At 51.9% G+C, this 27320-nt stretch overlaps 1 protein-coding gene across 3 annotated transcripts; it reads right to left on the bottom strand.

The window, feature by feature from the left end:
- Nucleotides 1-588: 588 nt before the first annotated feature.
- LOC146036376 (uncharacterized) lies at nucleotides 589-27320 on the bottom strand. Of its 3 annotated transcripts, none has more exons than XR_014460813.1 (7): nucleotides 26807-27291; nucleotides 25695-25838; nucleotides 22080-22189; nucleotides 18307-18461; nucleotides 13367-13521; nucleotides 12209-12363; nucleotides 589-778 (listed from the first exon to the last, which is right to left on the bottom strand). XR_014460813.1 is itself a non-coding variant. In XM_083160348.1 (7 exons), the coding sequence occupies exons 1-4, from the start codon at nucleotides 26823-26825 to the stop codon at nucleotides 18387-18389; spliced, it is 348 nt and encodes a 115-aa protein (XP_083016474.1). In that variant the 5' UTR covers nucleotides 26826-27309; the 3' UTR covers nucleotides 6912-8114; nucleotides 12209-12363; nucleotides 13367-13521; nucleotides 18307-18386. The 3 variants fall into 3 exon arrangements, 2 of the variants coding, with proteins under 2 accessions (XP_083016474.1, XP_083016475.1); XM_083160348.1 differs by lacking the exon at nucleotides 589-778 and adding an exon at nucleotides 6912-8114 and having other exon boundaries at nucleotides 26807-27309; XM_083160349.1 differs by lacking the exons at nucleotides 589-778; nucleotides 12209-12363; nucleotides 13367-13521 and adding an exon at nucleotides 13954-13975 and having other exon boundaries at nucleotides 26807-27320.

The raw sequence follows: 27320 nt of genomic DNA, 5'->3' as shown, positions 1-27320 counted from the left end.
ACTACTACCCTGCATATAGGTGTGCTACCTCTCTTCACAAGTGTATATATATATATATATATATATAGTAACACGCATCAGGTGGCACTCGGAGGCTGATTAAGTGAATTCAAACTGTGTTTATTTAAAACGACATCTACGTTTCGGGGCTCTTGTATAGCTTTCCAAGTCCGCAAGGACAATAAGGCACTCGGGAGACGTTTTTGATGCAAAAACAAACAAATTGTATTTGTTTTTGCATCAAAAACGTCTCCCGAGTGCCTTATTGTCCTTATTGTCCTTGCGGACTTGGAAAGCTATTTACTACATTTATGGCACCGGGGGCAAACTGTTGGATTATAGTTTCGAGTGCCGGCAGAATTGGAGTTGGCTGTCGTTTGGCTTGAGAAAGGGGCGCAGCCCCGAAACGTTGCCTGTATGCACAAATAAACCCTCTTGGTTTTGTTCACCTTTACCTGAGTGCCGCCCATCTCTACTTCCTATATATATATATATATATATATATATATATATATATATATATATATATATATATATATATATACAAAAAGAATCAGGGTGCGCTAAGGTAAATCATACAACTGGCAGTTTTTCAAATGTACAAATATTTAATAAAAACGCTACCAAATTGGTTAAAATAGAAAACATGCAAAGTTACACCGTCATTTCACACAATAAGTTTACAATCAGATACAGAAGATAGGCCCAACGCGTTTCGTCAACCACGTGACTTCATCAGGGGCGTTTGATATGTTGATTGAAAACTGGTGCTAAAGCACTAAAAAATGATAAACATACATATAATAAAATACTGATTTGTACTGGATTTAAGAAAATGAGAGGTTTGGAGGAGGAGAGAAGGACAATGGAGAGAGCAAACAATTGATAAGTCATAATTTACATTTATATACAACCCAGACTAAAAAATCATTATTAAGGGGTACAAAAAATCACTATAAAAAAGAGAGAAAAACGGGGGTTCATCCATAAACAAGAATGACGTACCCTTTAAAAAAAAAAAACAATTTATAAATGCTTCCATCTTTATTTAGCCCATAATGGTTCATCAGATCTAATGAGAGCATGAAAAATTATCATATAATAGTAAAGCAGTAAAAACTTTTTGAAATTGGTACCTTCTTGGAGCGGCAAATATTAGAATATCTCAAACAAGCAGCAAATGTCAAGAACTGTGGAGATGTACTGTATATCTGAATAAAGAGATATATACATAGTGGCAAGGTCAGGGTTTTATTCAGACCCGCTTAATTAAGCCGTCACCATCACCCTTGAAATATATTAATTCAAAGACTTACATATCGCCAAAAAACTTAGAATATTGGTGGAAATAGACAAAAGCAGGTAAATCCCCAGATATTCTGTATTTTCACACCTTTGTAAATTGGTGTTAACCTCCAGGATCAACCAGAAACTTTAAAAATAAGTCAAAGGAATCCCATTCAGTATGCATACAAACATGATCAGCTATAAGACAGTAACTAAATAAAAGGAGCAACAATAACCCTCAAAAGAGGCTTCAAATTAAGTACTTACATAGGACTGGGTGACCAAGGTGCTCACTCTAGTGTATCCAAATGCAGAATGACTGCTAGTATGTATCTAAAGCTATATATAGGACTAGGTGGAAAACGTCACTTCCTGTTTGAATTTGAACTCAAATACTCGTTTTTACTGTATCGCAAAGAAAGTATATTTAAAATAGTGGGCTACTATAATGTATCCGGCGGTCTCAATAGTTAGAACAGTAATGGTGTGTTCCACCTGAGGAGTGGACTGAAGTAATTCATTATAAACTGCACGGCGAAAACGCCGTGCGTTCCAAATCTGCGCCATTTTTTTCTTTTGGAACGCAAATGCACATATGAAGTGCACCTGCGTTCAACTACTAATCGCTGCCGTATGTTGCGTACTTAAAGACAACAGGTCCCTTAAAAAGATTATCTGACGATACTATATTAATCAGAGTTATTTGTAGATCCTTATCCAAGCTCCTATTCTTGGAATAAATTAATACACCCGGAGTCCGGGGCGGAAGTGACGTGTGGCGGGGGTTGTCTTCGCTTACGTGACAGAATTTGATGCATACAGCTTACCAGATTTATTTACCTTCCTAAAGATATTTAATATGTATAAGCCACAAGGACTCAATCATTAGTACTATCAGGATCTACACAAACTATAGCGGAAACTATGTGCTGTGTGTCAATAATGGCTTGCGTTTCATACAGGTGCCATCTTTCAAATTCGTGGAACGCAAGCTACCAAGGCTGCTAGGCTACCAAGGCTGCTAAGCACTGAGCATAAGTAGACAGTATAACTGCAGGTATTTTTAATCCACAGTCCAACCAAGTTGTCAAGCTCTATATAAAAAGAATAATCCCACTAAAATGATTGGATGCAGGATAAACCGTACTGATCTATAGACATATAGAAAGAAAATAAAATGGTACTTGTTTCCTAGCACGGCCACACCGATTTACATCGGGGTGGTCGTGTCGGAAAAATCGGGTCGATCGCATCACATGCGATTTGGTCGCATGCGATGCGATCGTCGCGACCGACCGATTTTGGACCCGATTTTTTTTTTGAATTAAATGTAAATCGGGTCCCTGGGACCCGATTTTACATTGGATTCAATGTAAAATATTCCCAACCCCCCCAAATGTCACGGCGTACACCCCACCCCACGATAGACGCCAACCCGAAGCGTGGCGAGCGCAGCGAGCCCGCGAGGGGCGGCGGTGCGCGTCCTCCGACCTTTTCATTCCCCTACTATCCACGTCGGCGTGGAGTTGAGAATAGAATAGTGTGGCGAGCGCAGCGAGCCACCGAGCCCGAAGCGTGGCGAGCGCAGCGAGCCCCGCGAGGGGACGCGGATACCTTCACAGGTAAACGCGTCCCTTCGCGGACTTCACAGGTGTCCACGTCGCCACGGACACCTGTGAAGCCCGCGAGGGGACGCGTATAACTGTGAAGGTATCCGCGTCTCCTCACGGGGCTCGCTGCGCTCGCCACGCTTCGGGCTCGGTGGCTCGCTGCGCTCGACACACTATTCTATTCTCAACTCCACGCCGACGTGGATAGTAGGGGAATGAAAAGGTCGGAGGACGCGCACCGCCGCCCCTCGCGGGCTCGCTGCGCTCGCCACGCTTCGGGTTGGCGTCTATCGTGGGGTGACGACGGGGACATCTAAAATGTGAAATGGGTCATATTGGCCCATTTCACATTTTTCACATTTTTTCAGGATTTCAATGTAAAAAAATCTTTTAACATTGAAGCCTATGTAAAAATCGGGGGCATCGCGTCAGGACCTATGATAATGGTCCCGACCGACGCGATGCCCCCGATATTTTACCTTTTTCGACACGATTTCAATGTTAAAATATTTTTTAACATTGAAGCCTATGGGGAAATCGCGGGCATCGCGTCGGTCGCGTCGGGACCATTGTTAACGGTCCCGACCGACGCGATGCCCCCGATATTTTGTCCTAGCCGGCCAAATGGACCTGATTTCAAAGGAAATCGGGTCCATCTTATGGATCGTGTACCTTAACTAAAGGTACACGATCCATAAGATATGTGGCCGTGCTAGGAAACAAGTACCAATAAAATATATATATATATATATATATTATGAAAAAAAGTGAAGGAATCAAGATTATTTTGGGGTTTTATTCACAAAATTGTGCCCGTCATACTAAAATGTCAATAAGTCCATTTTTGTAAAGAATCTTTTAAAAATCAAATATATGTGATATGGTTTAAACCATTAATTAGTTATATTAGTGTCTAACTTAATATGTGTATATAATCTAATGTCCTATAAATTAGAACATAATTTTATTATTTATTTAAGGACTATAAAAAATACTATGTTATTACATGTGCATTAATTAAATATGCACATTAAATATATGTTAAATATTATAATTATACTTTGGGCCATTATGTGCATTAATTATGTGTATGTCCATATATTATAATTATACTTTGGGCCATTATGTGCATTAATTAAGTGTATGTCCATATTTATTTGTGATAATCGTGGTGAATTAATCCAAAATTGGGACAAATATTCAATCCCCTTTTTTTTTTTATAAAGTAAAAAAAGACTATAATAATTTAGTCATGTAGACTCACATGATAGTTTAGTCATATAGATCTTTTACAACATATATAGAAGAGTGGCACTGTGATGGCTAATAATTGGAGTGACCCCCTGATCGTCAATGGGAGGTCCTTTTCCATCAAATAAATTTTAGGCACAGTTTTGGCTCTGGGTTCTTATCCATAGATGAATAAACTCCTTTTACATCGAGATCCTCATAGCATACAACAATATGCAAACCAGTAACAGATAATAAATACAGATAAACATTTAGTAAGAAAGTTTAGTAAAAGAAAAATGGAAAAAGAGTGGAGCTAGAGAAAGGCCACTATATCTACACCCTCATTCAGACCCTTTGGGGTGAGGGAATTCAGGGAGTAGATCCAAAAACTCTCTCAGTTCTTGACCTCTGTTACCCCCTCTTGGGTTTAACGGGACACGCTCCAAGATGGTAAACTTAAAATTATCTTTTGTTACCAGAGAATTATGTTTCTCCAGATAATGTCTGGGCAGGCTATGTACTTTTACTTTGTTTTTTATATTTCGCATATGTTCTTGTATCCTCAGCTTTGCTTGTCTAATGGTCTTCCCCACGTAGATTAAATTACAACTGCAGGTAATTCTATAAACTATGTGGTCGGAATTGCAGGTCACTGCTTCCCTTAATGTGTATTCTTTGCCATTTTCTAAAGTGTGATGAAACGGTGCCCTTTCCAAGAATGGGCAACAAATACACTTATTGCATGGTAAGGTTCCAGGTTTTTTATTCAAGATATGAGACCCTTTGGATGAAGGTGGAATCGTATGCTTTAATCTACTCGGTGCCAGGATGGATTTCAAATTCTTTGCACGGCGGTACACTAAATTTGGCTTTGGAGGCAACTGTTGACCAAGAATCGGGTCTCGTAGAAGGATAGACCAATGTTTTTCAAGTATCCTTTTGATCTGATAGTTTTCACAGTTGTACTGTGTTACAAAAGGTCTACTCTTAAACTCTTTTGGAGGTCTAACTGTTTTGGTTAGAAGTTCATCTCTTCCACGTGAAAATGCTTTTACTCTTGCTTCTTCGACAAAGTCAGCCTTGTAGCCTCTTTCAATGAACCGATCGAATAGAAGTTGTGACTGAGACCTAAGTTCGTTTTCATCACTACAATTACGCCTTATTCTGAGGAACTGCGCGTATGGTACGCTATTTTTCCATGCTGGAAAATGGCAACTAGTTGCCGGGATAAAACTATTAGCGTCCACTGTTTTAAAGTATGTGCGAGTGATTACTTCTTCATCTGGCCTTCCTTCTAACTCCAAGTCTAAGAATTTGATCTTCGTAGGATTAGATTTAAATGTAAATTTTAAGTTGAAATCATTGTCATGAATGTACTCCATGAACTCAGAAATACTAGATTCGTCTCCGCGCCAGATTAGCAAGAGATCGTCTATGTATCTTTTATACAGGATTATGTTCTCTTCAAATCGAGATCCATAGACGAATTGTTCCTCCCAGGCTCGCATGTGGAGGTTTGCATATGATGGGGCAAACTTTGTCCCCATAGCCGTGCCTTGCTGTTGAATAAAAAATTCACCATTAAATTCGAAAAAATTATGGTTTAAGATGAAATCGATACCATTAATGAGGAAAGAAATTTCTGAGTCCGATTTTGCTGGATCACTACGTAGAATTCTTTCAACTGACTGTAGACCTTTGCTATGGGGAATTGAGGAATATAACCCTTGCACATCTATAGTTAACCAGCAGTAGTTGGTAGACCAAATTTTACCTTAAAGTAATTGCAAAGCTGAGGAACTGTCCTTCAAATGAGAAGTATTCTGTAAGACATAGGGTTGTAATTTCAAATCGAGGTAATGAGAAAGGTTAGAAGTTAATGAATTAACCCCTGCTATTATGGGGCGTCCCGGAGGTTGATTTTTTTTTTTGTGGACCTTCGGGATATGGTAAAGGATGGGAAGTACAGGATGTTTTACATTGATGTAATCAAACTCTTCTTTGCGTAGAACACCATTTTGTAAACCAGAGATCAAGAGGGTTTCAAGCTCGCACTGAAAGGCCATAGTGGGATTCTCTGGGATTTTCTTGTAGGTAGCTTCGTCTCCTAGGATTTTATTTGCTTCAACCAAATAGTTTGCTTTATCTTGAAGAACGACAGCTCCACCTTTGTCCGCACATTTTATGATGGTATTTTCATCTTTCATTAGGGTTTTTAGAGCTTTACTTTCTAAAGGATTCAGATTTTTGACCTGATGTTTCTTAGGTTTAATGGATCTGAAATCCTCTCGAACTGCTTCATAAAAGATATTGAGGTGACTCCCCCTTGATTCAACCGGATAAAAATGGGAAACTGGAGCCACCAACGGTTTATCAACAGTTTCCTTAATCTCATTTGATTGATTCTTTAAAAAGTGTCGTTGCACCGTGAGGTTTCTGATGTATTTATTGAGGTCTATAAACAGATAGAAATGATTAATATGGTCATCTGGCGCGAACTTGAGACCTTTGTCTAATAACGAGCTCTCTTCTGTAGATAACTCTTTCGCTGAGTTGTTAATAATTCCTGTCCTTGGGAGGGTGGTATCAATGGTCCTTTTTTCTTCTTTGGGGAACTGTTTGCCCCCTCTGCATCCTCTATATCTCCATTTAGTCTGCGCTTGAGACCGTGTGGTGAGTCCAAGCGAGGATACAGTTCTTCCCTTACGGTACGATGGGGGGGACCGGAGTCTCGTTCCACATCTAAAAAATGTTGCTGTTGATTCCTGTAAGGGGATGGGGACCTATACCTATCATTTCGATGGTATTGATGTTGGTCTTGATAGGAAGGTACCCGATTTCTGAAGGCTCTTCTTGGATAATAGTTGTCTCTTTGGTCTCTAGAGTGTTGTCTTCTAGGTCTTTCATTATACCTCTCGGTATATTTATGACTATAATGGGTATTATGATGGTTTTGGGGTCGATAAGGAACCACATCCCTTTCTCGAAAGGAGTCTCGCCTGGGTTTAACCCAATTTGAGTTGTTATTTGTGGGGCGGAATCTTCTAGAAGATGGGTCTGTGTTCCTATTTTCGTTTGGCCAGATATGTTTATGGCCGTTGATATAATCTCTTTTATCTCGTACGAACTTTTTTTTGTTTACGTTGGATAATTTCTTTCTCCAAGGTATCCAATTTAGCCTGTAAATCAGCTATATCCCTCTTAAATTCCTCACTTGAGTCGAATTTGGCTAATAGGCCTTCTATTTTACCCATCTCGCTCTCTAGTGTAATTAACTCATTTTTCCTTTCACTGACCAATGCTGTTATTAATTTAACTGAACATTCGTCCAGGATTGAGTTCCATGCTTTTAAAAAAGCTGGATTATTAATACCATACGTTGGGTTTTTTTGTAAACGTAGGCCCCTCGGAATTCTATTAACCTCGAGATATTTTTCTAACGTAACGATGTCGTACCATCCTTTAAGTTCTCTTACAGCTAACTTCTCTAAGGCATTTAAATGCACGAAATAATCCTCTCCATCGTCCTCCATATCCAATTCAAAATCCTCATCTTCAAAGATGTTTTTTACATTGTAATTCATTTTAGTTCTGTCTTTAAACAGTGGCATAATGCTGGGGCAGCAGTGACAGGTGGCTAACAGAAAATAGACAAGAAAAGGCAAAAGGTACCTAACACCACGCCCCAGTAATCCAAAGCATCACCTCTGAAGGTCCCCTGTTAGCTGGAACCCAGGACAGATAGAAATACAAAAAGAATCAGGGTGCGCTAAGGTAAATCATACAACTGGCAGTTTTTCAAATGTACAAATATTTAATAAAAACGCCACCAAATTGGCTAAAATAGAAAACATGCAAAGTTACACCATAATTTCACACAATAAGTTTACAATCTGATACAGAAGATAGGCCCAACGCGTTTCGTCAACCACGTGACTTCATCAGGGGCGTTTGATATGTTGATTGAAAACTGGTGCGAAAGCACTAAAAAATGATAAACATACATATAATAAAATACTGATTTGTACTGGATTTAAGAAAATGAGAGGTTTGGAGGAGGAGAGAAGGACAATGGAGAGAGCAAACAATTGATAAGTCATAATTTACATTTATATACAACCCAGACTAAAAAATCATTATTAAGGGGTACAAAAAATCACTATAAAAAAAGAGAGAAAAACGGGGGTTCATCCATAAACAAGAATGACGTACCCTTTAAAAAAAAAAAAAAATTATAAATGCTTCCATCTTTATTTAGCCCATAATGGTTCATCAGATCTAATGAGAGCATGAAAAATTATCATATAATAGTAAAGCAGTAAAAACTTTTTGAAATTGGTACCTTCTTGGAGCGGCAAATATTAGAATATCTCAAACAAGCAGCAAATGTCAAGAACTGTGGAGATGTACTGTATATCTGAATAAAGAGATATATACATAGTGGCAAGGTCAGGGTTTTATTCAGACCCGCTTAATTAAGCCGTCACCATCACCCTTGAAATATATTAATTCAAAGACTTACATATCGCCAAAAAACTTAGAATATTGGTGGAAATAGACAAAAGCAGGTAAATCCCCAGATATTCTGTATTTTCACACCTTTGTAAATTGGTGTTAACCTCAAGGATCAACCAGAAACTTTAAAAATAAGTCAAAGGAATTCCATTCAGTATGCATACAAACATGATCAGCTATAAGACAGTAACTAAATAAAAGGAGCAACAATAACCCTCAAAAGAGGCTTCAAATTAAGTACTTACATAGGACTGGGTGACCAAGGTGCTCACTCTAGTGTATCCAAATGCAGAATGACTGCTAGTATGTATCTAAAGCTATATATAGGACTAGGTGGAAAACGTCACTTCCTGTTTGAATTTGAACTCAAATACTCGTTTTTACTGTATCGCAAAGAAAGTATATTTAAAATAGTGGGCTACTATAATGTATCCGGCAGTCTCAATAGTTAGAACAGTAATGGTGTGTTCCACCTGAGGAGTGGACTGAAGTAATTCATTATAAACTGCACGGCGAAAACGCTGTGCGTTCCAAATCGGCACCATTTTTTTCTTTTGGAACGCAAATGCACATATGAAGTACACCTGCGTTCAACTACTAATCGCTGCCGTATGTTGCGTACTTAAAGACAACAGGTCCCTTCAAAAGATTATCTGACAATACTATATTAATCAGAGTTATTTGCAGATCCTTATCCAAGCTCCTATTCTTGGAATAAATTAATACACCCGGAGTCCGGGGCGGAAGTGACGTATGGCGGGGGTTGTCTTCGCTTACGTGACAGAATTTGATGCATACAGCTTACCAGATTTATTTACCTTCCTAAAGATATTTAATATGTATAAGCCACAAGGACTCAATCATTAGTACTATCACGATCTACACAAACTATAGCGGAAACTATGTGCTGTGTGTCAATGATGGCTTGCGTTTCATACAGGTGCCATCTTTCAAATTCGTGGAACGCAAGCTACCAAGGCTGCTAGGCTACCAAGGCTGCTAAGCACTGAGCATAAGTAGACAGTATAACTGCAGGTATTTTTAATCCACAGTCCAACCAAGTTGTCAAGCTCTATATAAAAAGAATAATCCCACTAAAATGATTGGATGCAGGATAAACCGTACTGATCTATAGACATATAGAAAAAAAAAAAAAAAAAAAAAATATATATATATATATATATATATATATATATATATATATATATATATATATATATATATATATATATATATATATATATATATATGAGAACAAACCTTCTACCTAGGAAGGCACCCGGGCAATTCCCTATTGAGTGCGACGAGTGCCGGACAATCCCCTCCTGACACTATATATATATATATATATATATATTACATTGACAAAAAACCTTACGGTTTCACGTGTCCCATTAAGGCTTCTTACACATGATCTGGCATTTCTGAAACCTGATGTAACTCTTCCACTCAAACGCCAAAAAGCAATGAAATTACGATCATTAAGGCTGACGCCTTAATGGACGTGTTCCTTGCGCAATACAGATATGGTACGCCATCACAGCCTGTGGGTAAGTGCAGATTCAGCACTCTCACAGAGTGAGATTGCTGTCACTCACACAATGGTGGAGCTGCTAATTCACAGATTTGTGTGCTCATTGGAATACACACATGCAGTCTATGCAACTGAAGGTCTGAGCAGTTATGTGGCGCACTCATCCGAATAAGTACCCGCAATCATCTAACACTGTCTATCCCACTGAGTTATTAGAACTATACCACTGGGGTCCAACATCTCACACTCACTACCTACTATCCATTTCATTTAGTATTCACATGCAGATACCACAAACATCTTGCATAATTGCAAAAACTATAATACTCCAACTACTATGTATCTACACTTTCTTCTCCTACAGTATATGCCTCCATGTAGCTCTGTCTTCCCCAATCCTTACTGCTGTGTGTTCTCCTATCTATGCTAGTCTGTATTCCCTCATCCACGCCAATGTGTATTCCCCACCTGTGCTGCCCTGTTTTTTCACATCAATGCCACTCTGTTTCCTTCTATCTGCGCCACTGGCTTCCCCTCTATTAGTGATACTGTGTCCCCCTCCATCCAGGCTGCTCTGTCCCCTCATCCATGCCACAGTTTCCTTCCATCTGTACTGCTGTCTCCTCTCTCCATCTGTGCTCCTGTTTTCCCTTCATCATCTTTGCTCTGCCACCCATCCACACTCCTCTGTCTACCCACCATCCCGGCTATGGTCTTTTTTCCTATCTGGGCCACCTTTAATTGTTCCACTGTTTCCCACCTAATCGCATCACTCTGTCTTATCTCCCCCAATCTGTGCCACTGTTTTCCACCCATCTGCTTTGTTATTCCCCCATCAGTGCTGCTTAGCCTTCCCATTATCTACGAATTTCTATTCCTCCCCATCCACATGACACTGTCTCCTCCCCCAATCAACACCACTTTTACCCCATCCGCTCAGCTCTCTTTTGCTCAGACCTTCAGTTGCATAGACTGCATGTGTGTATTCCAATGAGCACACAAATCTGTGAATTAGCAGCTCCACCATTGTGTGAGTGACAGCAATCTCACTCTGTGAGAGTGCTGAATCTGCACTTACCCACAGGCTGTGATGGCGTACCATATCTGTATTGCGCAAGGAACACGTCCATTAAGGCGTCAGCCTTAATGATCGTAATTTCATTGCTTTTTGGCGTTTGAGTGGAAGAGTTACATCAGGTTTCAGAAATGCCAGATCATGTGTAAGAAGCCTTAATGGGACACGTGAAACCGTAAGGTTTTTTGTCAATGTAATTTCATAGCTTTTTTCAATTTATTTATTTTTTTATTTTAAATTTTAAATTTCAGTGTAAGAATAAAATTTGATTTTTTAAAATGTTTAATGATAACATACCCCTGGCAATGAGACAGCGTACACGCGGGGGACACTGGGAAGGGGACAGCGTACACGCGGGGGACACTGTGGAGGGGGACAGCGTACACGCGGGGGACACTGGGAAGGGGACAGCGTACACGCAGGGGGCACTGGGAAGGGGACAGCGTACACGCAGGGGGCACTGGGAAGGGGACAGCGTACACGCAGGGGGCACTGGGAAGGGGACAGCGTACACGCAGGGGGCACTGGGAAGGGGACAGCGTACATGCGGGGGGCGGCACTGTAGGGGGACAGCGTACATGCGGCGGGGGCACTGGGGGGGGACAGGGTACACACAGGGATAGTGGGGTGGGGGACAGGGTACACACAGGGATAGTGGGGTGGGGGACAGCGTACACACAGGGACAGAGGGGGGATGGATTTACCTGGGTGCAGCAGCAGTACAGGGGGGACGGTACACATGGGGGACAGCATACAAACGGCGGGCACTGGGGGGGACAGCGTACACATGGCGGGCACTGGGGGGGGAGGCAGGGTACATACAGGGACAGTGATGGAGGAAAGGGTATGCACAGGGATAGTGGTGTGGGGGACAGTTGGGGGGACATGGTGCACACAGGGATAGTGGGGATGGGGGACAGGGTACACACAGGGACAGTGGGGGGAAGGATATACCTGGGTGCAGCTGCTCCTCTGATGGCCCGGGTGGCTGCTTTCTGTCTTCCGGGTGGCAGAGGCAACTCAACGCCGGAGCTTCACCAGACTGTTAGGGCTGCAGGCTGTGGAAGTGGCTGAACCGAGTCCCGGCGGCAGCATGGGGAGGACAGAGTCTGAGCAGGAAATATAATAATAATAATTATTACAATAACAATGCGTACACACGGGGGGGGCACAGCATACACATGAGGGGGGGGCACAGCTCACACATAGGGGGCACAGCATACACACAGGGGGGGCACAGCGTACACACAGGGGGGGCACAGCGTACACACGGGGGGGCACAGCGTACACACGGGGGGCACAGCGTACACACGGGGGGCACAGCGTACACACGGGGGGCACAGCGTACACACGGGGGGCACAGCGTACACACGGGGGGCACAGCGTACACACGGGGGGCACTGAGGGGCGATAGCGTACACACGGGGGCACAGACGGGGACAGCGTACACACGGTGGGCACTGAGGGGAGACAGCGTACACACGGGGGGCACTGAGGGGAGACAGCGTACACACGGGGGCACTGAGGGGAGACAGCGTACACACGGGGGCACTGAGGGGAGACAGCGTACACACGGGGGCACTGAGGGGAGACAGCATACACACGGGGGGCACTGAGGGGAGACAGCGTACACACGGGGGCACTGAGGGGAGACAGCGTACACACGGGGGGCACTGAGGGGAGACAGCGTACACACGGGGGGCACTGAGGGGAGACAGCGTACACACGGGGGGCATTGAGGGGGACAGCGTACACACGGGGGTCACTGAGGGGGGACAGTGTACACACGGGGGTCACTGAGGGGGGACAGCGTACACACGGGGGGTGCACTAAGGAGGCACAACGTACATGGATGGATTTACCTGGGTGCAGCAGCAGTACAGGGGGGACGGTACACATGGGGGACAGCATACAAACGGCGGGCACTGGGGGGGACAGCGTACACATGGCGGGCACTGGGGGGGGAGGCAGGGTACATACAGGGACAGTGATGGAGGAAAGGGTATGCACAGGGATAGTGGTGTGGGGGACAGTTGGGGGGACATGGTGCACACAGGGATAGTGGGGATGGGGGACAGGGTACACACAGGGACAGTGGGGGGAAGGATATACCTGGGTGCAGCTGCTCCTCTGATGGCCCGGGTGGCTGCTTTCTGTCTTCCGGGTGGCAGAGGCAACTCAACGCCGGAGCTTCACCAGACTGTTAGGGCTGCAGGCTGTGGAAGTGGCTGAACCGAGTCCCGGCGGCAGCATGGGGAGGACAGAGTCTGAGCAGGAAATATAATAATAATAATTATTACAATAACAATGCGTACACACGGGGGGGCACAGCATACACATGAGGGGGGGGCACAGCTTACACATAGGGGGCACAGCATACACACAGGGGGGGCACAGCGTACACACGGGGGGGCACAGCGTACACACGGGGGGGGCACAGCGTACACACGGGGGGGGCACAGCGTACACACGGGGGGCACAGCGTACACACGGGGGGCACAGCGTACACACGGGGGGCACAGCGTACACACGGGGGGCACAGCGTACACACGGGGGGCACAGCGTACACACGGGGGGCACAGCGTACACACGGGGGGGCACAGCGTACACACGGGGGGGCACAGCGTACACACGGGGGGGCACAGCGTACACACGGGGGGGCACAGCGTACACACGGGGGGCACAGCGTACACACGGGGGGCAGCATGGGGAGGACAGAGTCTGAGCAGGAAATATAATAATAATAATTATTACAATAACAATGCGTACACACGGGGGGGCACAGCATACACATGAGGGGGGGGCACAGCTCACACATAGGGGGCACAGCATACACACAGGGGGGGCACAGCGTACACACGGGGGGGGGGGGCACAGCGTACACACGGGGGGGCACAGCGTACACACGGGGGGCACAGCGTACACACGGGGGGGGGCACAGCGTACACACGGGGGGCACAGCGTACACACGGGGGGCACTGAGGGGCGATAGCGTACACACGGGGGCACAGACGGGGACAGCGTACACACGGTGGGCACTGAGGGGAGACAGCGTACACACGGGGGGCACTGAGGGGAGACAGCGTACACACGGGGGCACTGAGGGGAGACAGCGTACACACGGGGGCACTGAGGGGAGACAGCGTACACACGGGGGCACTGAGGGGAGACAGCATACACACGGGGGGCACTGAGGGGAGACAGCGTACACACGGGGGCACTGAGGGGAGACAGCGTACACACGGGGGGCACTGAGGGGAGACAGCGTACACACGGGGGGCACAGCGTACACACGGGGGGGGCACAGCGTACACACGGGGGGCACAGCGTACACACGGGGGGCACTGAGGGGCGATAGCGTACACACGGGGGCACAGACGGGGACAGCGTACACACGGTGGGCACTGAGGGGAGACAGCGTACACACGGGGGGCACTGAGGGGAGACAGCGTACACACGGGGGCACTGAGGGGAGACAGCGTACACACGGGGGCACTGAGGGGAGACAGCGTACACACGGGGGCACTGAGGGGAGACAGCGTACACACGGGGGCACTGAGGGGAGACAGCATACACACGGGGGGCACTGAGGGGAGACAGCGTACACACGGGGGCACTGAGGGGAGACAGCGTACACACGGGGGGCACTGAGGGGAGACAGCGTACACACGGGGGGCACTGAGGGGAGACAGCGTACACACGGGGGGCATTGAGGGGGACAGCGTACACACGGGGGTCACTGAGGGGGGACAGTGTACACATGGGGGTCACTGAGGGGGGACAGCGTACACACGGGGGGTGCACTAAGGAGGCACAACGTACACATGGGAGGCAACGAGGCACAGCATACACACGGGGGGCACTGAGGGTGGACAGCATACACACAGGGGGGTACTGAGGGTGGACAGCGTACACACGGTGTGCACTGAGGGCGGTCAGCGTACACACAGGGGGCACTGAGGGGGGTCAGCGTACACACGGGGGGCACTGAGGGGGGTCAGCGTACACACGGGGGGTCAGCGTACACACAGGGGGGCAGAGCGTACACATGGGGGGGAAGCGTACACACGGGGGCACTGCAGGGGTACAGCACACACATGGGGGCACTGGGGGGGTACAGCGCACAAACGGGGGAGCACCGGGAGGGGGACAGCGTACACACGGGGGGCACTGGGAGGGGGACAGCATACACACGGGGGGCACTGGGATGGGGACAGCGTACACATGGGGAGCACTGGGGGGGGGGGCAGCGTACACACATGGGGCACGGGGGGGACTGCGTACACTCGGGGGGCACTGCGTACACATGGGGGAACTGGGGGAGGGACAGCGTACACATGGGGGCAATGGAGGAGGGACAGCGTATACACACGGGGCACTGGGGGGACAGCATACACACACAGGGGCAACAGCATACACACAGGGGGCACGGGGGGGCAGTGTACACATGGGGGGCACTGGGAGGGGGATAGCATACACATGGGGGGCACTGGGGGGGGGGCAGCGTACACACAGGGGGCACTGGAGGGGACTGCGTACACACAGGGGCACTGGGGGAGGGACAGCGTACACACGGGGGCACTGGCGGAGGGACAGCGTACACAATGGGGCACTGGGGGAGGGACAGCATATACACACGGGGGCACTGGGGGAGGGACAGCGTATACACACACAGGGGCAACAGCATACACACAGGGGGCACGGGGGGGCAGTGTACACATAGGGGGCACTGGGGGGACAGCGTACACATGGGGGCACTGGGGGCCGAACAGCGTACACACGGGGGGCACTGGGAGGGGGACAGCATACACACGGGGGGCACTGGGAGGGGGACAGCATACACAAGGGGGGCACTGGGATGGGGACAGCATACACATGGGGGGCACTGGGGGGGGGGGGCGCAGCGTACACACAGTGGGCACTGGGGGGACTGCATACACACGGGGGCACTGCGTACACACGGGGGGAACTGGGGGAGGGACAGCTTACACATTGGGGCAATGGAGGAGGGACAGCGTATACACACGGGGGCACTGGGGGGGACAGCATACACACACAGGGGCAACAGCATACACACAGGGGACACGGGGGGCACAGCGTACACACGGGGGCACTGGGGGGAACAGCGTACACACGGGGGCACAGCGTACACACGGGGGGGGCGCTGTGGGGTACAGCGTACACGGGGGGGCACTGGGGGGTACAACGTGCACATGGGGGGCACTGGGGGGTACAGCGTACACATGGGGGGCACTGGGGGGTACAGCGTACACACGGGGGGCACTGGGGGGGTACAACGTACACACGGAGGGGCACTGGGGGGTACAGCGTACACACGGGGGCACTGTGGGGGATGACAGCGTACACACGGGGGCACTGTGGGGGATGACAGCGTACACACGGGGGCACTGGGGTGGGACCACAACGTACACACGGGGCACTGGAGGAGAACAGCGTACACACGGGGGGCACTGGGAGGTGGACAGCGTACACACAGGGGGCACTGGGAGGGGGACAGCTTACACACGGGGGGCACTGGGATGGGGACAGCGTACACGGGGGGCACTGGGATGGGGACAGCGTACACACGAGGGGCACTGGGATGGGGACAGCGTACACACGGGGGGCACTGGGAGGGGACAGCGTACACACGGGGGGCACTGGGGGGGGGGTTTCAACAGCGTACACACGGGGGGCACTGGGGGGAGACAGCATACACACGAGGGGCTCTGGGGGGACAGCGTACACACAGGGGCACTGTGGGGACAGCGTACACACGGGGGCTCTGGGGGGACAGCGTACACACGGGGGGCACTGGGGGGGAGACAGCGTACACATGGGGGCACTGGGGGACGAACAGCGTACACACGGGGGCACTGGGGGACGAACTGTGTACACACGGGGGCACTGGGGGACGAACAGCGTACACACGGGGGCACTGGGGGACGAACAGCGTACACACGGGGGCACTGGGGGGCGAACAGCGTACAAGCGGGGGCGAACAGCATACACACGGGGGCACTAGGGGGCGAACAGCGTACACACGGGGCACTGGGGGGCGAACAGCGTACACACGGGGGCACTGGGGGGCGAACAGCGAACACACGGGGGCACCGGGGGGCGAACAGCGTACACACTGGGGCACTGGGGGGCGAACAGTGTACACACGGGGGCACTGGGGGGCGAACAGCGTACACACGGGGGCACCGGGGGGCAAACAGCGTACACACGGGGGCACTGGGGGGCGAACAGTGTACACACGGGGGCACTGGGGGGCGAACAGTGTACACACGGGGGCACTGGGGGGCGAACAGCGTACACTCAGGGGCACTGCGGGGCCAACAGCATACACAAGGGGGCACTGGGGGCCAACAGCGTACACACGGGGGCGAACAGCGTACACACGGGGCGGGACAGCGTACACACAGGGGCACTGGAGGGGGACTGCGTACACACGGGGGCACTGGGGGGGGACAACGTACACACGGGGGCACTGGGAAGGGGACAGCGTACACACAGGGGGCACTGGGAAGGGGACAGCGTACACGCAGGGGGCACTGGGAAGGGGACAGCGTACACGCAGGGGGCACTGGGAAGGGGACAGCGTACATGCGGGGGGCGGCACTGTAGGGGGACAGCGTACATGCGGCGGGGGCACTGGGGGGGGCAGGGTACACACAGGGATAGTGGGGTGGGGGACAGGGTACACACAGGGATAGTGGGGTGGGGGACAGGGTACACACAGGGATAGTGGGGTGGGGGACAGCGTACACACAGGGACAGAGGGGGGACGGATTTACCTGGGTGCAGCAGCAGTACAGGGGGGACGGTACACATGGGGGACAGCATACAAACGGCGGGCACTGGGGGGGACAGCGTACACATGGCGGGCACTGGGGGGGGGGAGGCAGGGTACATACAGGGACAGTGATGGAGGAAAGGGTACGCACAGGGATAGTGGTGTGGGGGACAGTTGGGGGGACATGGTGCACACAGGGATAGTGGGGATGGGGGACAGGGTACACACAGGGACAGTGGGGGGAAGGATATACCTGGGTGCAGCTGCTCCTCTGATGGCCCGGGTGGCTGCTTTCTGTCTTCCGGGTGGCAGAGGCAACTCAACGCCGGAGCTTCACCAGACTGTTAGGGCTGCAGGCTGTGGAAGTGGCTGAACCGAGTCCCGGCGGCAGCATGGGGAGGACAGAGTCTGAGCAGGAAATATAATAATAATAATAATTATTACAATAACAATGCGTACACACGGGGGGGCACAGCGTACACATGAGGGGGGGGCACAGCTCACACATAGGGGGCACAGCATACACACAGGGGGGGCACAGCGTACACACGGGGGGGGCACAGCGTACACACGGGGGGCACAGCGTACACACGGGGGGCACAGCGTACACACGGGGGGCACAGCGTACACATGGGGGGGCACAGCGTACACACGGGGGGCACAGCGTACACACGGGGGGGCACAGCGTACACACGGGGGGCACAGCGTACACACGGGGGGCACAGCGTACACACGGGGGGCACTGAGGGGCGATAGCGTACACACGGGGGCACAGACGGGGACAGCGTACACACGGTGGGCACTGAGGGGAGACAGCGTACACATGGGGGGCACTGAGGGGAGACAGCGTACACACGGGGGCACTGAGGGGAGACAGCGTACACACGGGGGCACTGAGGGGAGACAGCGTACACACGGGGGGCACTGAGGGGAGACAGCGTACACACGGGGGCACTGAGGGGAGACAGCGTACACACGGGGGGCACTGAGGGGAGACAGCGTACACACGGGGGGCACTGAGGGGAGACAGCGTTCACACGGGGGGCATTGAGGGGGACAGCGTACACACGGGGGTCACTGAGGGGGGACAGTGTACACACGGGGGTCACTGAGGGGGGACAGCGTACACACGGGGGGTGCACTAAGGAGGCACAACGTACACATGGGAGGCAACGAGGCACAGCATACACACGGGGGGCACTGAGGGTGGACAGCATACACACAGGGGGGCACTGAGGGTGGACAGCGTACACACGGTGTGCACTGAGGGGGGTCAGCGTACACACAGGGGGCACTGAGGGGGGTCAGCGTACACACGGGGGGCACTGAGGGGGGTCAGCGTACACACGGGGGGTCAGCGTACACACAGGGGGGCAGAGCGTACACATGGGGGGGGAAGCGTACACACGGGGGCACTGCAGGGGTACAGCACACACATGGGGGCACTGGGGGGGTACAGCGCACAAACGGGGGAGCACCGGGAGGGGGACAGCGTACACACGGGGGGCACTGGGAGGGGGACAGCATACACACGGGGGGCACTGGGATGGGGACAGCGTACACATGGGGGGCACTGGGGGGGGGCACAGCGTACACACATGGGGCACGGGGGGGACTGCGTACACTCGGGGGGCACTGCGTACACATGGGGGGAACTGGGGGAGGGACAGCGTACACATGGGGGCAATGGAGGAGGGACAGCGTATACACACGGGGCACTGGGGGGACAGCATACACACACAGGGGCAACAGCATACACACAGGGGGCACGGGGGGGCAGTGTACACATGGGGGGCACTGGGAGGGGGATAGCATACACATGGGGGGCACTGGGGGGGGCAGCGTACACACAGGGGGCACTGGAGGGGTCTGCGTACACACGGGGGCACTGGGGGAGGGACAGCGTACACACGGGGGGCACTGGGGGAGGGACAGCGTACACAATGGGGCACTGGGGGAGGGACAGCATATACACACGGGGGCACTGGGGGAGGGACAGCGTATACACACACAGGGGCAACAGCATACACACAGGGGGCACGGGGGGGCAGTGTACACATAGGGGGCACTGGGGGGACAGCGTACACATGGGGGCACTGGGGGCCGAACAGCGTACACACGGGGGGCACTGGGAGGGGGACAGCATACACACGGGGGGCACTGGGAGGGGGACAGCATACACAAGGGGGGCACTGGGATGGGGACAGCATACACATGGGGGGCACTGGGGGGGGGAGCAGCGTACACACAGTGGGCACTGGGGGGACTGCATACACACGGGGGCACTGCGTACACACGGGGGGAACTGGGGGAGGGACAGCTTACACATTGGGGCAATGGAGGAGGGACAGCGTATACACACGGGGGCACTGGGGGGGACAGCATACACACACAGGGGCAACAGCATACACACAGGGGACACGGGGGGCACAGCGTACACACGGGGGCACTGGGGGGAACAGCGTACACACGGGGGGCACAGCGTACACACGGGGGGGCGCTGTGGGGTACAGCGTACACGGGGGGGCACTGGGGGGTACAACGTGCACATGGGGGGCACTGGGGGGTACAGCGTACACATGGGGGGCACTGGGGGGTACAGCGTACACACGGGGGGCACTGGGGGGGTACAACGTACACACGGAGGGGCACTGGGGGGTACAGCGTACACACGGGGGCACTGTGGGGGATGACAGCGTACACACGGGGGCACTGTGGGGGATGACAGCGTACACACGGGGGCACTGGGGGGGGACCACAACGTACACACGGGGCACTGGAGGAGAACAGCGTACACACGGGGGGCACTGGGAGGTGGACAGCGTACACACGGGGGGCACTGGGAGGGGGACAGCTTACACACGGGGGCACTGGGATGGGGACAGCGTACACGGGGGGCACTGGGATGGGGACAGCGTACACATGAGGGGCACTGGGATGGGGACAGCGTACACACGGGGGGCACTGGGATGGGGACAGCGTACACACGGGGGGCACTGGGGGGGGGGGTTCAACAGCGTACACACGGGGGGCACTGGGGGGAGACAGCATACACACGAGGGGCTCTGGGGGGACAGCGTACACACAGGGGCACTGTGGGGACAGCGTACACACGGGGGCTCTGGGGGGACAGCGTACACACGGGGGGCACGGGGGGGGAGACAGCGTACACATGGGGGCACTGGGGGACGAACAGCGTACACACGGGGGCACTGGGGGACGAACTGTGTACACACGGGGGCACTGGGGGGCGAACAGCGTACACACGGGGGCACTGGGGGGCGAACAGCGTACAAGCGGGGGCGAACAGCGTACACACGGGGGCACTGGGGGGCGAACAGCGTACACACGGGGGCACTGGGGGGCGAACAGCGTACACACGGGGGCACTGGGGGGCGAACAGCGTACACACGGGGGCACCGGGGGGCGAACAGCGTACACACTGGGGCACTGGGGGGCGAACAGTGTACACACGGGGGCACCGGGGGGCGAACAGCGTACACACGGGGGCACCGGGGGGCAAACAGCGTACACACGGGGGCACTGGGGGGCGAACAGTGTACACACGGGGGCACTGGGGGGCGAACAGTGTACACACGGGGGCACTGGGGGGCGAACAGCGTACACTCGGGGGCACTGCGGGGCCAACAGCATACACACGGGGGCACTGGGGGCCAACAGCGTACACACGGGGGCACTGGGGGGGCGAACAGCGTACACACAGGGCGGGACAGCGTACACACAGGGGCACTGGAGGGGGACTGCGTACACACGGGGGCACTGGGGGGGGACAACGTACACACGGGGGCACTGGGGGGGGACAACGTACACACGGGGGCACTGGGGGGGACAGCATACACACGGGGGCACTGGGGGAGGGGACAGCGTACACACGGGGGCACTGGGGGGGACATCGTACACACGGGGGCACTGGGGGGGCAGCGTACACACGGGGGCGCTGGCTACATACAGGGACAGTGGGGTGGGGGACAGGGTACACACAGGGACAGTGGGGGATGGATTTACCTGGGTGCAGCTGCTCCTCTGATGACCAGGGTGGCTTCTTTCTGCCTTCCCGGTGGTCCGCAGGCTGTGGAAGCGCCTCAGTCCCGGCGGTACCATGGGGTGGTCAGCGTCTGGGCAGGAAACATAATAATAATAATAATAATAATAATAATAATAATATTAAAGGGCACAGCGTTCACATGGAGGGGGGCACAGCGTACACACGGAGGGGGGCACAGCGTACACACGGAGGGGGCCACAGCGTACACACGGAGGGGGCCACAGCGTACACACGGAGGGGGCCACAGCGTACACACGGAGGGGGCCACAGCGTACACACGGAGGGGGCCACAGCGTACACACCGAGGGGGCCACAGCGTACACACCGAGGGGGCCACAGCGTACACACCGAGGGGGCCACAGGGTACACACCGAGGGGGCCACAGGGTACACACGGATATCTTTCTGATGTGTGGCCGGCATTATGCTGGCCACACATCAGACCAACTAAAGACCAACTTTTTCAAAACCCTTCAAACCTCCAACATGACAGTCCAACTAAAACAGTTCCCCACACATCTAACCAACTTTTCTTCTAACCAGTAAACTTTTTTAGTCCATCCAACTTCTGTCCAACTTCTGATGTCACAGAAGTAGGTGGACAGGTTCTGCCTACTTCTGTTTTTTTTATTATTATTATTATTATTATTATTATTTAGTTTAAAAATAGTTTAATTCCAAGTGAGAAGTGAAAGTAAATGAAATGAAAGTAAATGAATTTCTCTGCCTCACACACCAGGGAGTATCCTAAAATGTACATGTATCTGTATAAATTTGCTAAATGCTAATAATTTGTAACAATCTTTCTCAGTGTTCCAACACTATCGCTCATTTTAACCCTAAATCAGTCATATATAACAATGTGCTCATTGTTAGATATTATATATATATATATATATATATATATATATATATATATATATATATATATATATATATATATATATATATATATATATATATATATATATATATATCTATCTCTCCAAACAATGAAATAGAAATAAAATTCGCCCCTGTGCCCTCATGAGTCAACTCATGTACCCCTAAAATACAAATGCACCAACTGTGGTTCTTTTTTTTAAATCTTGTTAGATGAGTGGTCGGGGAACTGGGGTAAAAATGAAATTCCTGCAGGTAATGGACGATTGCACTGCCAAGTAGGGTGACCAACTCATCCCTTTAACATACCTCCCAACATGACCCTCTCCAGGAGGGACACATTGCTCGGTACTTGTGTACTAGCACGGCGCCCATCGCATCGCAGACCATATCGCATGCGATGCGATGCGACGCGATATCGCCCGATATAGTACAATTTTAAAATTGTATGCCATTGTATATGGCATACTATGCCATACAATGCAATGACATGCGATTATAAATTGTATAAGCACCCTAATGGGTGCTTAAAATGCTTAAATGCACCCTTATGCCACCCCCCAAGTATAGACGTGAACCCGAAGCGCGGCGAGCGCAGCGAGCCCGCTAGTGGCGGCGGTACGCGTCCTACGACCTTTTCATACTTCCACTATCCACGTCGGCGTGGAGTTGAGCATAGAAAGTGTGGCGAGTGCAGCGAGCCCGAAGTGTGGCGAGCACAGCGAGCCCCGCGAGGGGACGCGGATACCTTCACAGGTATCCGCGTCCCCTTGCGGGCTTCACAGGTCTCCGCGTCCGCTCGCCACGCTTCGGGCTCGGTGGCTCGCTGCGCTCGGCACACTTTCTATTCTCAACTCCACGCCGACGTGGATAGTGGGGGTATGAAAAGGTCGTAGGACACGTACCGCTGCGCTCGCCACGCTTTGGGTTCACGTTTATACTTGGGGGGTGGCATGGGGGTGCATTTAAGCATTAGGGTGCTTATACATTTTATAATCACATGTCATCCCATTGTATGGCATTGTATGTCATATTCAATGGCATACAATTTTAACATTTTATGCCATTGTACAATATCGGGCGATATCGCGTCGCATCGCATGTATGGCATGCGATGCGATGAAAAAATCGTGCGACTGATTATCGGGGCGCCGTGCTAGTACACAAGTACCCATTGCTCTGTTCCTGGACTTCCCTCATAATGTATGATTGCCATCACCTGTTTTACACAGGTTAATTGATAACTAAGATGCTTCAACACAGGTAATGGCAATCATTAATTAAGGGAGAAGTCCAGAAACAGAGCAATGTGCCCCTCCTGGAGAGGGTCATGTTGGAAGGTATGCTTTAATCCGGGACACATATTAATTACACAGGTTCTGTGGCTGGCTTTCACCTGGTTTTAAACTGCCACACCTCAAGGCTCCATTTCACCTGGTTTTAAACTGCCACAGAACCTGTGTAATTAATATGTGTCCCGGATAAAAGGGATGAGTTGGTCACCCTACTGCCAAGCCACAGCTGGGCATGTGTATGAAACTATAGGAACCTATATGAAACTATATGCATGCCAGGCTGTGTCTCGGCAACACGCCCGTCCATTACCCCCTGGAGTTTTATTTCATGGTCCGTAGCGGCAGTACTGAAACAGTGTGACAGATGGGCAAAAGCGGTGGGCTGCCCCAGCTGTCTTCAGAGCGGGTTCGTGGCTGTTTGAAACCTTGCGCCAGGTCACCAGCCACCGGAGCTCCTATTGGCTGGTGGCCTGGCGCGAGATTTAAAACATCTGCGGACCCACTCTGAAGACAGGTGGGAAGCCCACAGCTCTCTGCACGGCTGTCAGACTGCTACCCCCTTGGCAGCAAGCATAAAACCTCCTTGGAATCGAGTATGACACCCATGGCATCAAGCAGGAAGCCACTAGATGCCAGGGGCATCATAATAAAAGTTTTATTAGCAGGTTAAACCCTATGAGTGCGTGGGCATGTGTAGATAGATAGAGCTGATGTCAGTGCTGGCAGGGTGGGTGTGGATTCAATGTTAGACAGCACTTAGGTTGACAAGCATTAGCTCGACACCGTTGGGTCGACAAGCAGTAAGGTCGACATGGCTTAAGGTCGACATGTGCACTAGGTCGACATGGGGAAGGTCGACAGGTCACAAGGTCGACATGGGGTTTTTCACCGTTTTTTGTCCCAAATGTCGACACATGGACACAGGTGGAGTTGAACTGCAGCCCCTCGCAACGCTCGCTTTGCTCGGCACACTATTATAATCTTACTCCACGCCCTAGTGAATGATAGGGCATGAAATACCGCCTGTCAGTACATGCCGGCTCAAAAAGCAGTGAAAAACCCCATGTCGACTTTGTGACCTGTCGACCTTCCCCATGTCGACCTAGTGTACATGTCAGCCTAAAACCATGTCGACCTTGTCCCATGTCGACCTTAAGTCATGTCGACCCAACGGTGTCGACCTAATGCTTGTCGACCTAAGTGCTATCTGACAAATGACCGCTTCTTTCCTGGGTCAGGAGGTTCTACTGTCACTGATGGGATGGTGGGTGGGGGGGGGGGGGGGGAGAGTACAGCTGTCTGGTCAGTGATAGTGGGGGGGGGGGTGCAGCTGTCAGGTCAGAGCAGTGATGGGGGGGTGTCTGAGAGCTGGTGTGTGCGCAGTGTGCAGCTTACTCACTGACAGGTTTAGCAGCGGCATGGACCTGGCTGGAGCAGGATGGCAGTGGCAACGAGGATCCTCCTAGACCCAGCAGCTGGAGGAGCTCCATGGCAGAGTCAAGGACCTTGCTGGAGCAGGACAGCGGTGGTGGTGTGGACCCTCCTGCGTAGGAGAAGGAAGAGAGAAAGATGAGAAGTGTGGGGGGGGGACACAAAGGGAGAGAGAAAAATATGAGGGACAGCAGGGGACAGAGAGGGTGACAGGTGGTGGAGGAGAGAAGATCATGTGAGAGAGAAAGGGGATGGGTAGAGAGCGGAAAAGAGGAAAGGGGGAGAGCCAGTGTGGTGAGGGGGAGTGAGGTGATGGGTCCAGAGGTGAGAAAAAGTGAGGTGGCAACGGGTCAGGTGACGTGGGACAAGGTGGGTGATGAGGTGAGAGCGGTAGTGATGGCGAGGACGAAAGCTGGTGTAGTGACAGACAGCAAGAGTGGGTGTGGTGGTGGGGGGTGGTGTGACGGCAGGCGCGGGAGAGTAAGGTGTCGGCAGACGAGATGGGGTGAGGTGATGGCGGGCAAATGGGGGTAAGGTGGCAGCGGACGAGAGGGTGTGAAAGCGAGGGATGCGGTACAGTGACAACGGGGGATGCAGGGATGGACAGCAGGGACAATGACAGAGGGGGACACAGGGACAGTAACAACAGGCACAGTGACAGCGGGGGATGTTGAGGACAGTGACCGCGGGGGGGATACGACAGCAACAGAAGGGGACTTAGGGACAGTGGGTACAATAACAATGGAACACAGTGACAGAGGAGGACAAGGGACATTGACAGAGGGCTACAGCGAGGAACATGTGGGAAGTGACAACAGGGGATGCAGGGGGTTGTGACAGAGGGCACAGTGACAGCGATGGACAGTGGGGGACATGAGGACAGTGACCGTGGGGGGTAGTGACAGAGGGGGGGGCAAGTTAGTCACAACAGCGACAGAAGGAGACTCAGGGACAGCGAGTACAATAACAATGGAACACAGTGACAGAGGAGGACACGGGACAGTGACAGAGGGGAACAGAGTGACTGAGGGGGACAGTGTCATACAGGATATAAGTAGTGACAGCGGGGACACCACTTACTTTCCATGTGGCCACTCATGCAGCTCTGTCTCCCGCACAGCCAGGTCCCGGGCGACCGCTGTCCCACTGCCGGCTCCCGGGCGGCCGCTGTCCCACTGCCGGCTCCTGGGCAGCCACTGTCGCAAAGCTGGGTCCCGGGCAGACGCTGCCCCACTGCTGGCTCCCGGGCGGCTGCTACACGACAGCCAGGTCCCGGGCAGACGCTGCCCCACTGCTGGCTCCCGGGCGGCCGCTACATGACAGCCAGGTCCCGGGCACCGCCAGGGGATGGGTGAAGGCTGCACCCTGCAGGGGATGGGGGAAGCCGCCGGATGACAGGTGACAGCTGCAGGGTGATGGGGGTGCTGCGGGGGGGGGGGGGTGGTGGGGCGCGCTGGTGCCGGGGATCGCGCGCTGATATATTGATATACATTAGATGATGTCACTCTAGGGATGGACATCGATGGTCGATGTTTCAGAAACATCGATGTTTTTATTTCGATGTTAGTGGTTTTGCCATTTAATGGTGACCTTC

This window comes from Crinia signifera, chromosome 9, assembly GCF_055691185.1.
Source record: "Crinia signifera chromosome 9, ASM5569118v1, whole genome shotgun sequence".
In the NCBI taxonomy this organism is placed as follows: domain Eukaryota; kingdom Metazoa; phylum Chordata; class Amphibia; order Anura; family Myobatrachidae; genus Crinia; species Crinia signifera.
The sequence above is the reverse complement of the archived record's forward strand: the minus strand, read 5'-3'. Positions and strand labels throughout refer to the sequence as shown.

Coding starts and splice junctions, on each gene's coding strand:
- LOC146036376 (XM_083160349.1), bottom strand. Junction 22,190..25,694: donor TGCCGCTGCTAAACCTGTCA/GTGAGTAAGCTG, acceptor TTTCCTGCCCAG/ACGCTGACCACCCCATGGTA. Junction 18,462..22,079: donor AGAGGAGCAGCTGCACCCAG/GTAAATCCATCC, acceptor TTTCCTGCTCAG/ACTCTGTCCTCCCCATGCTG.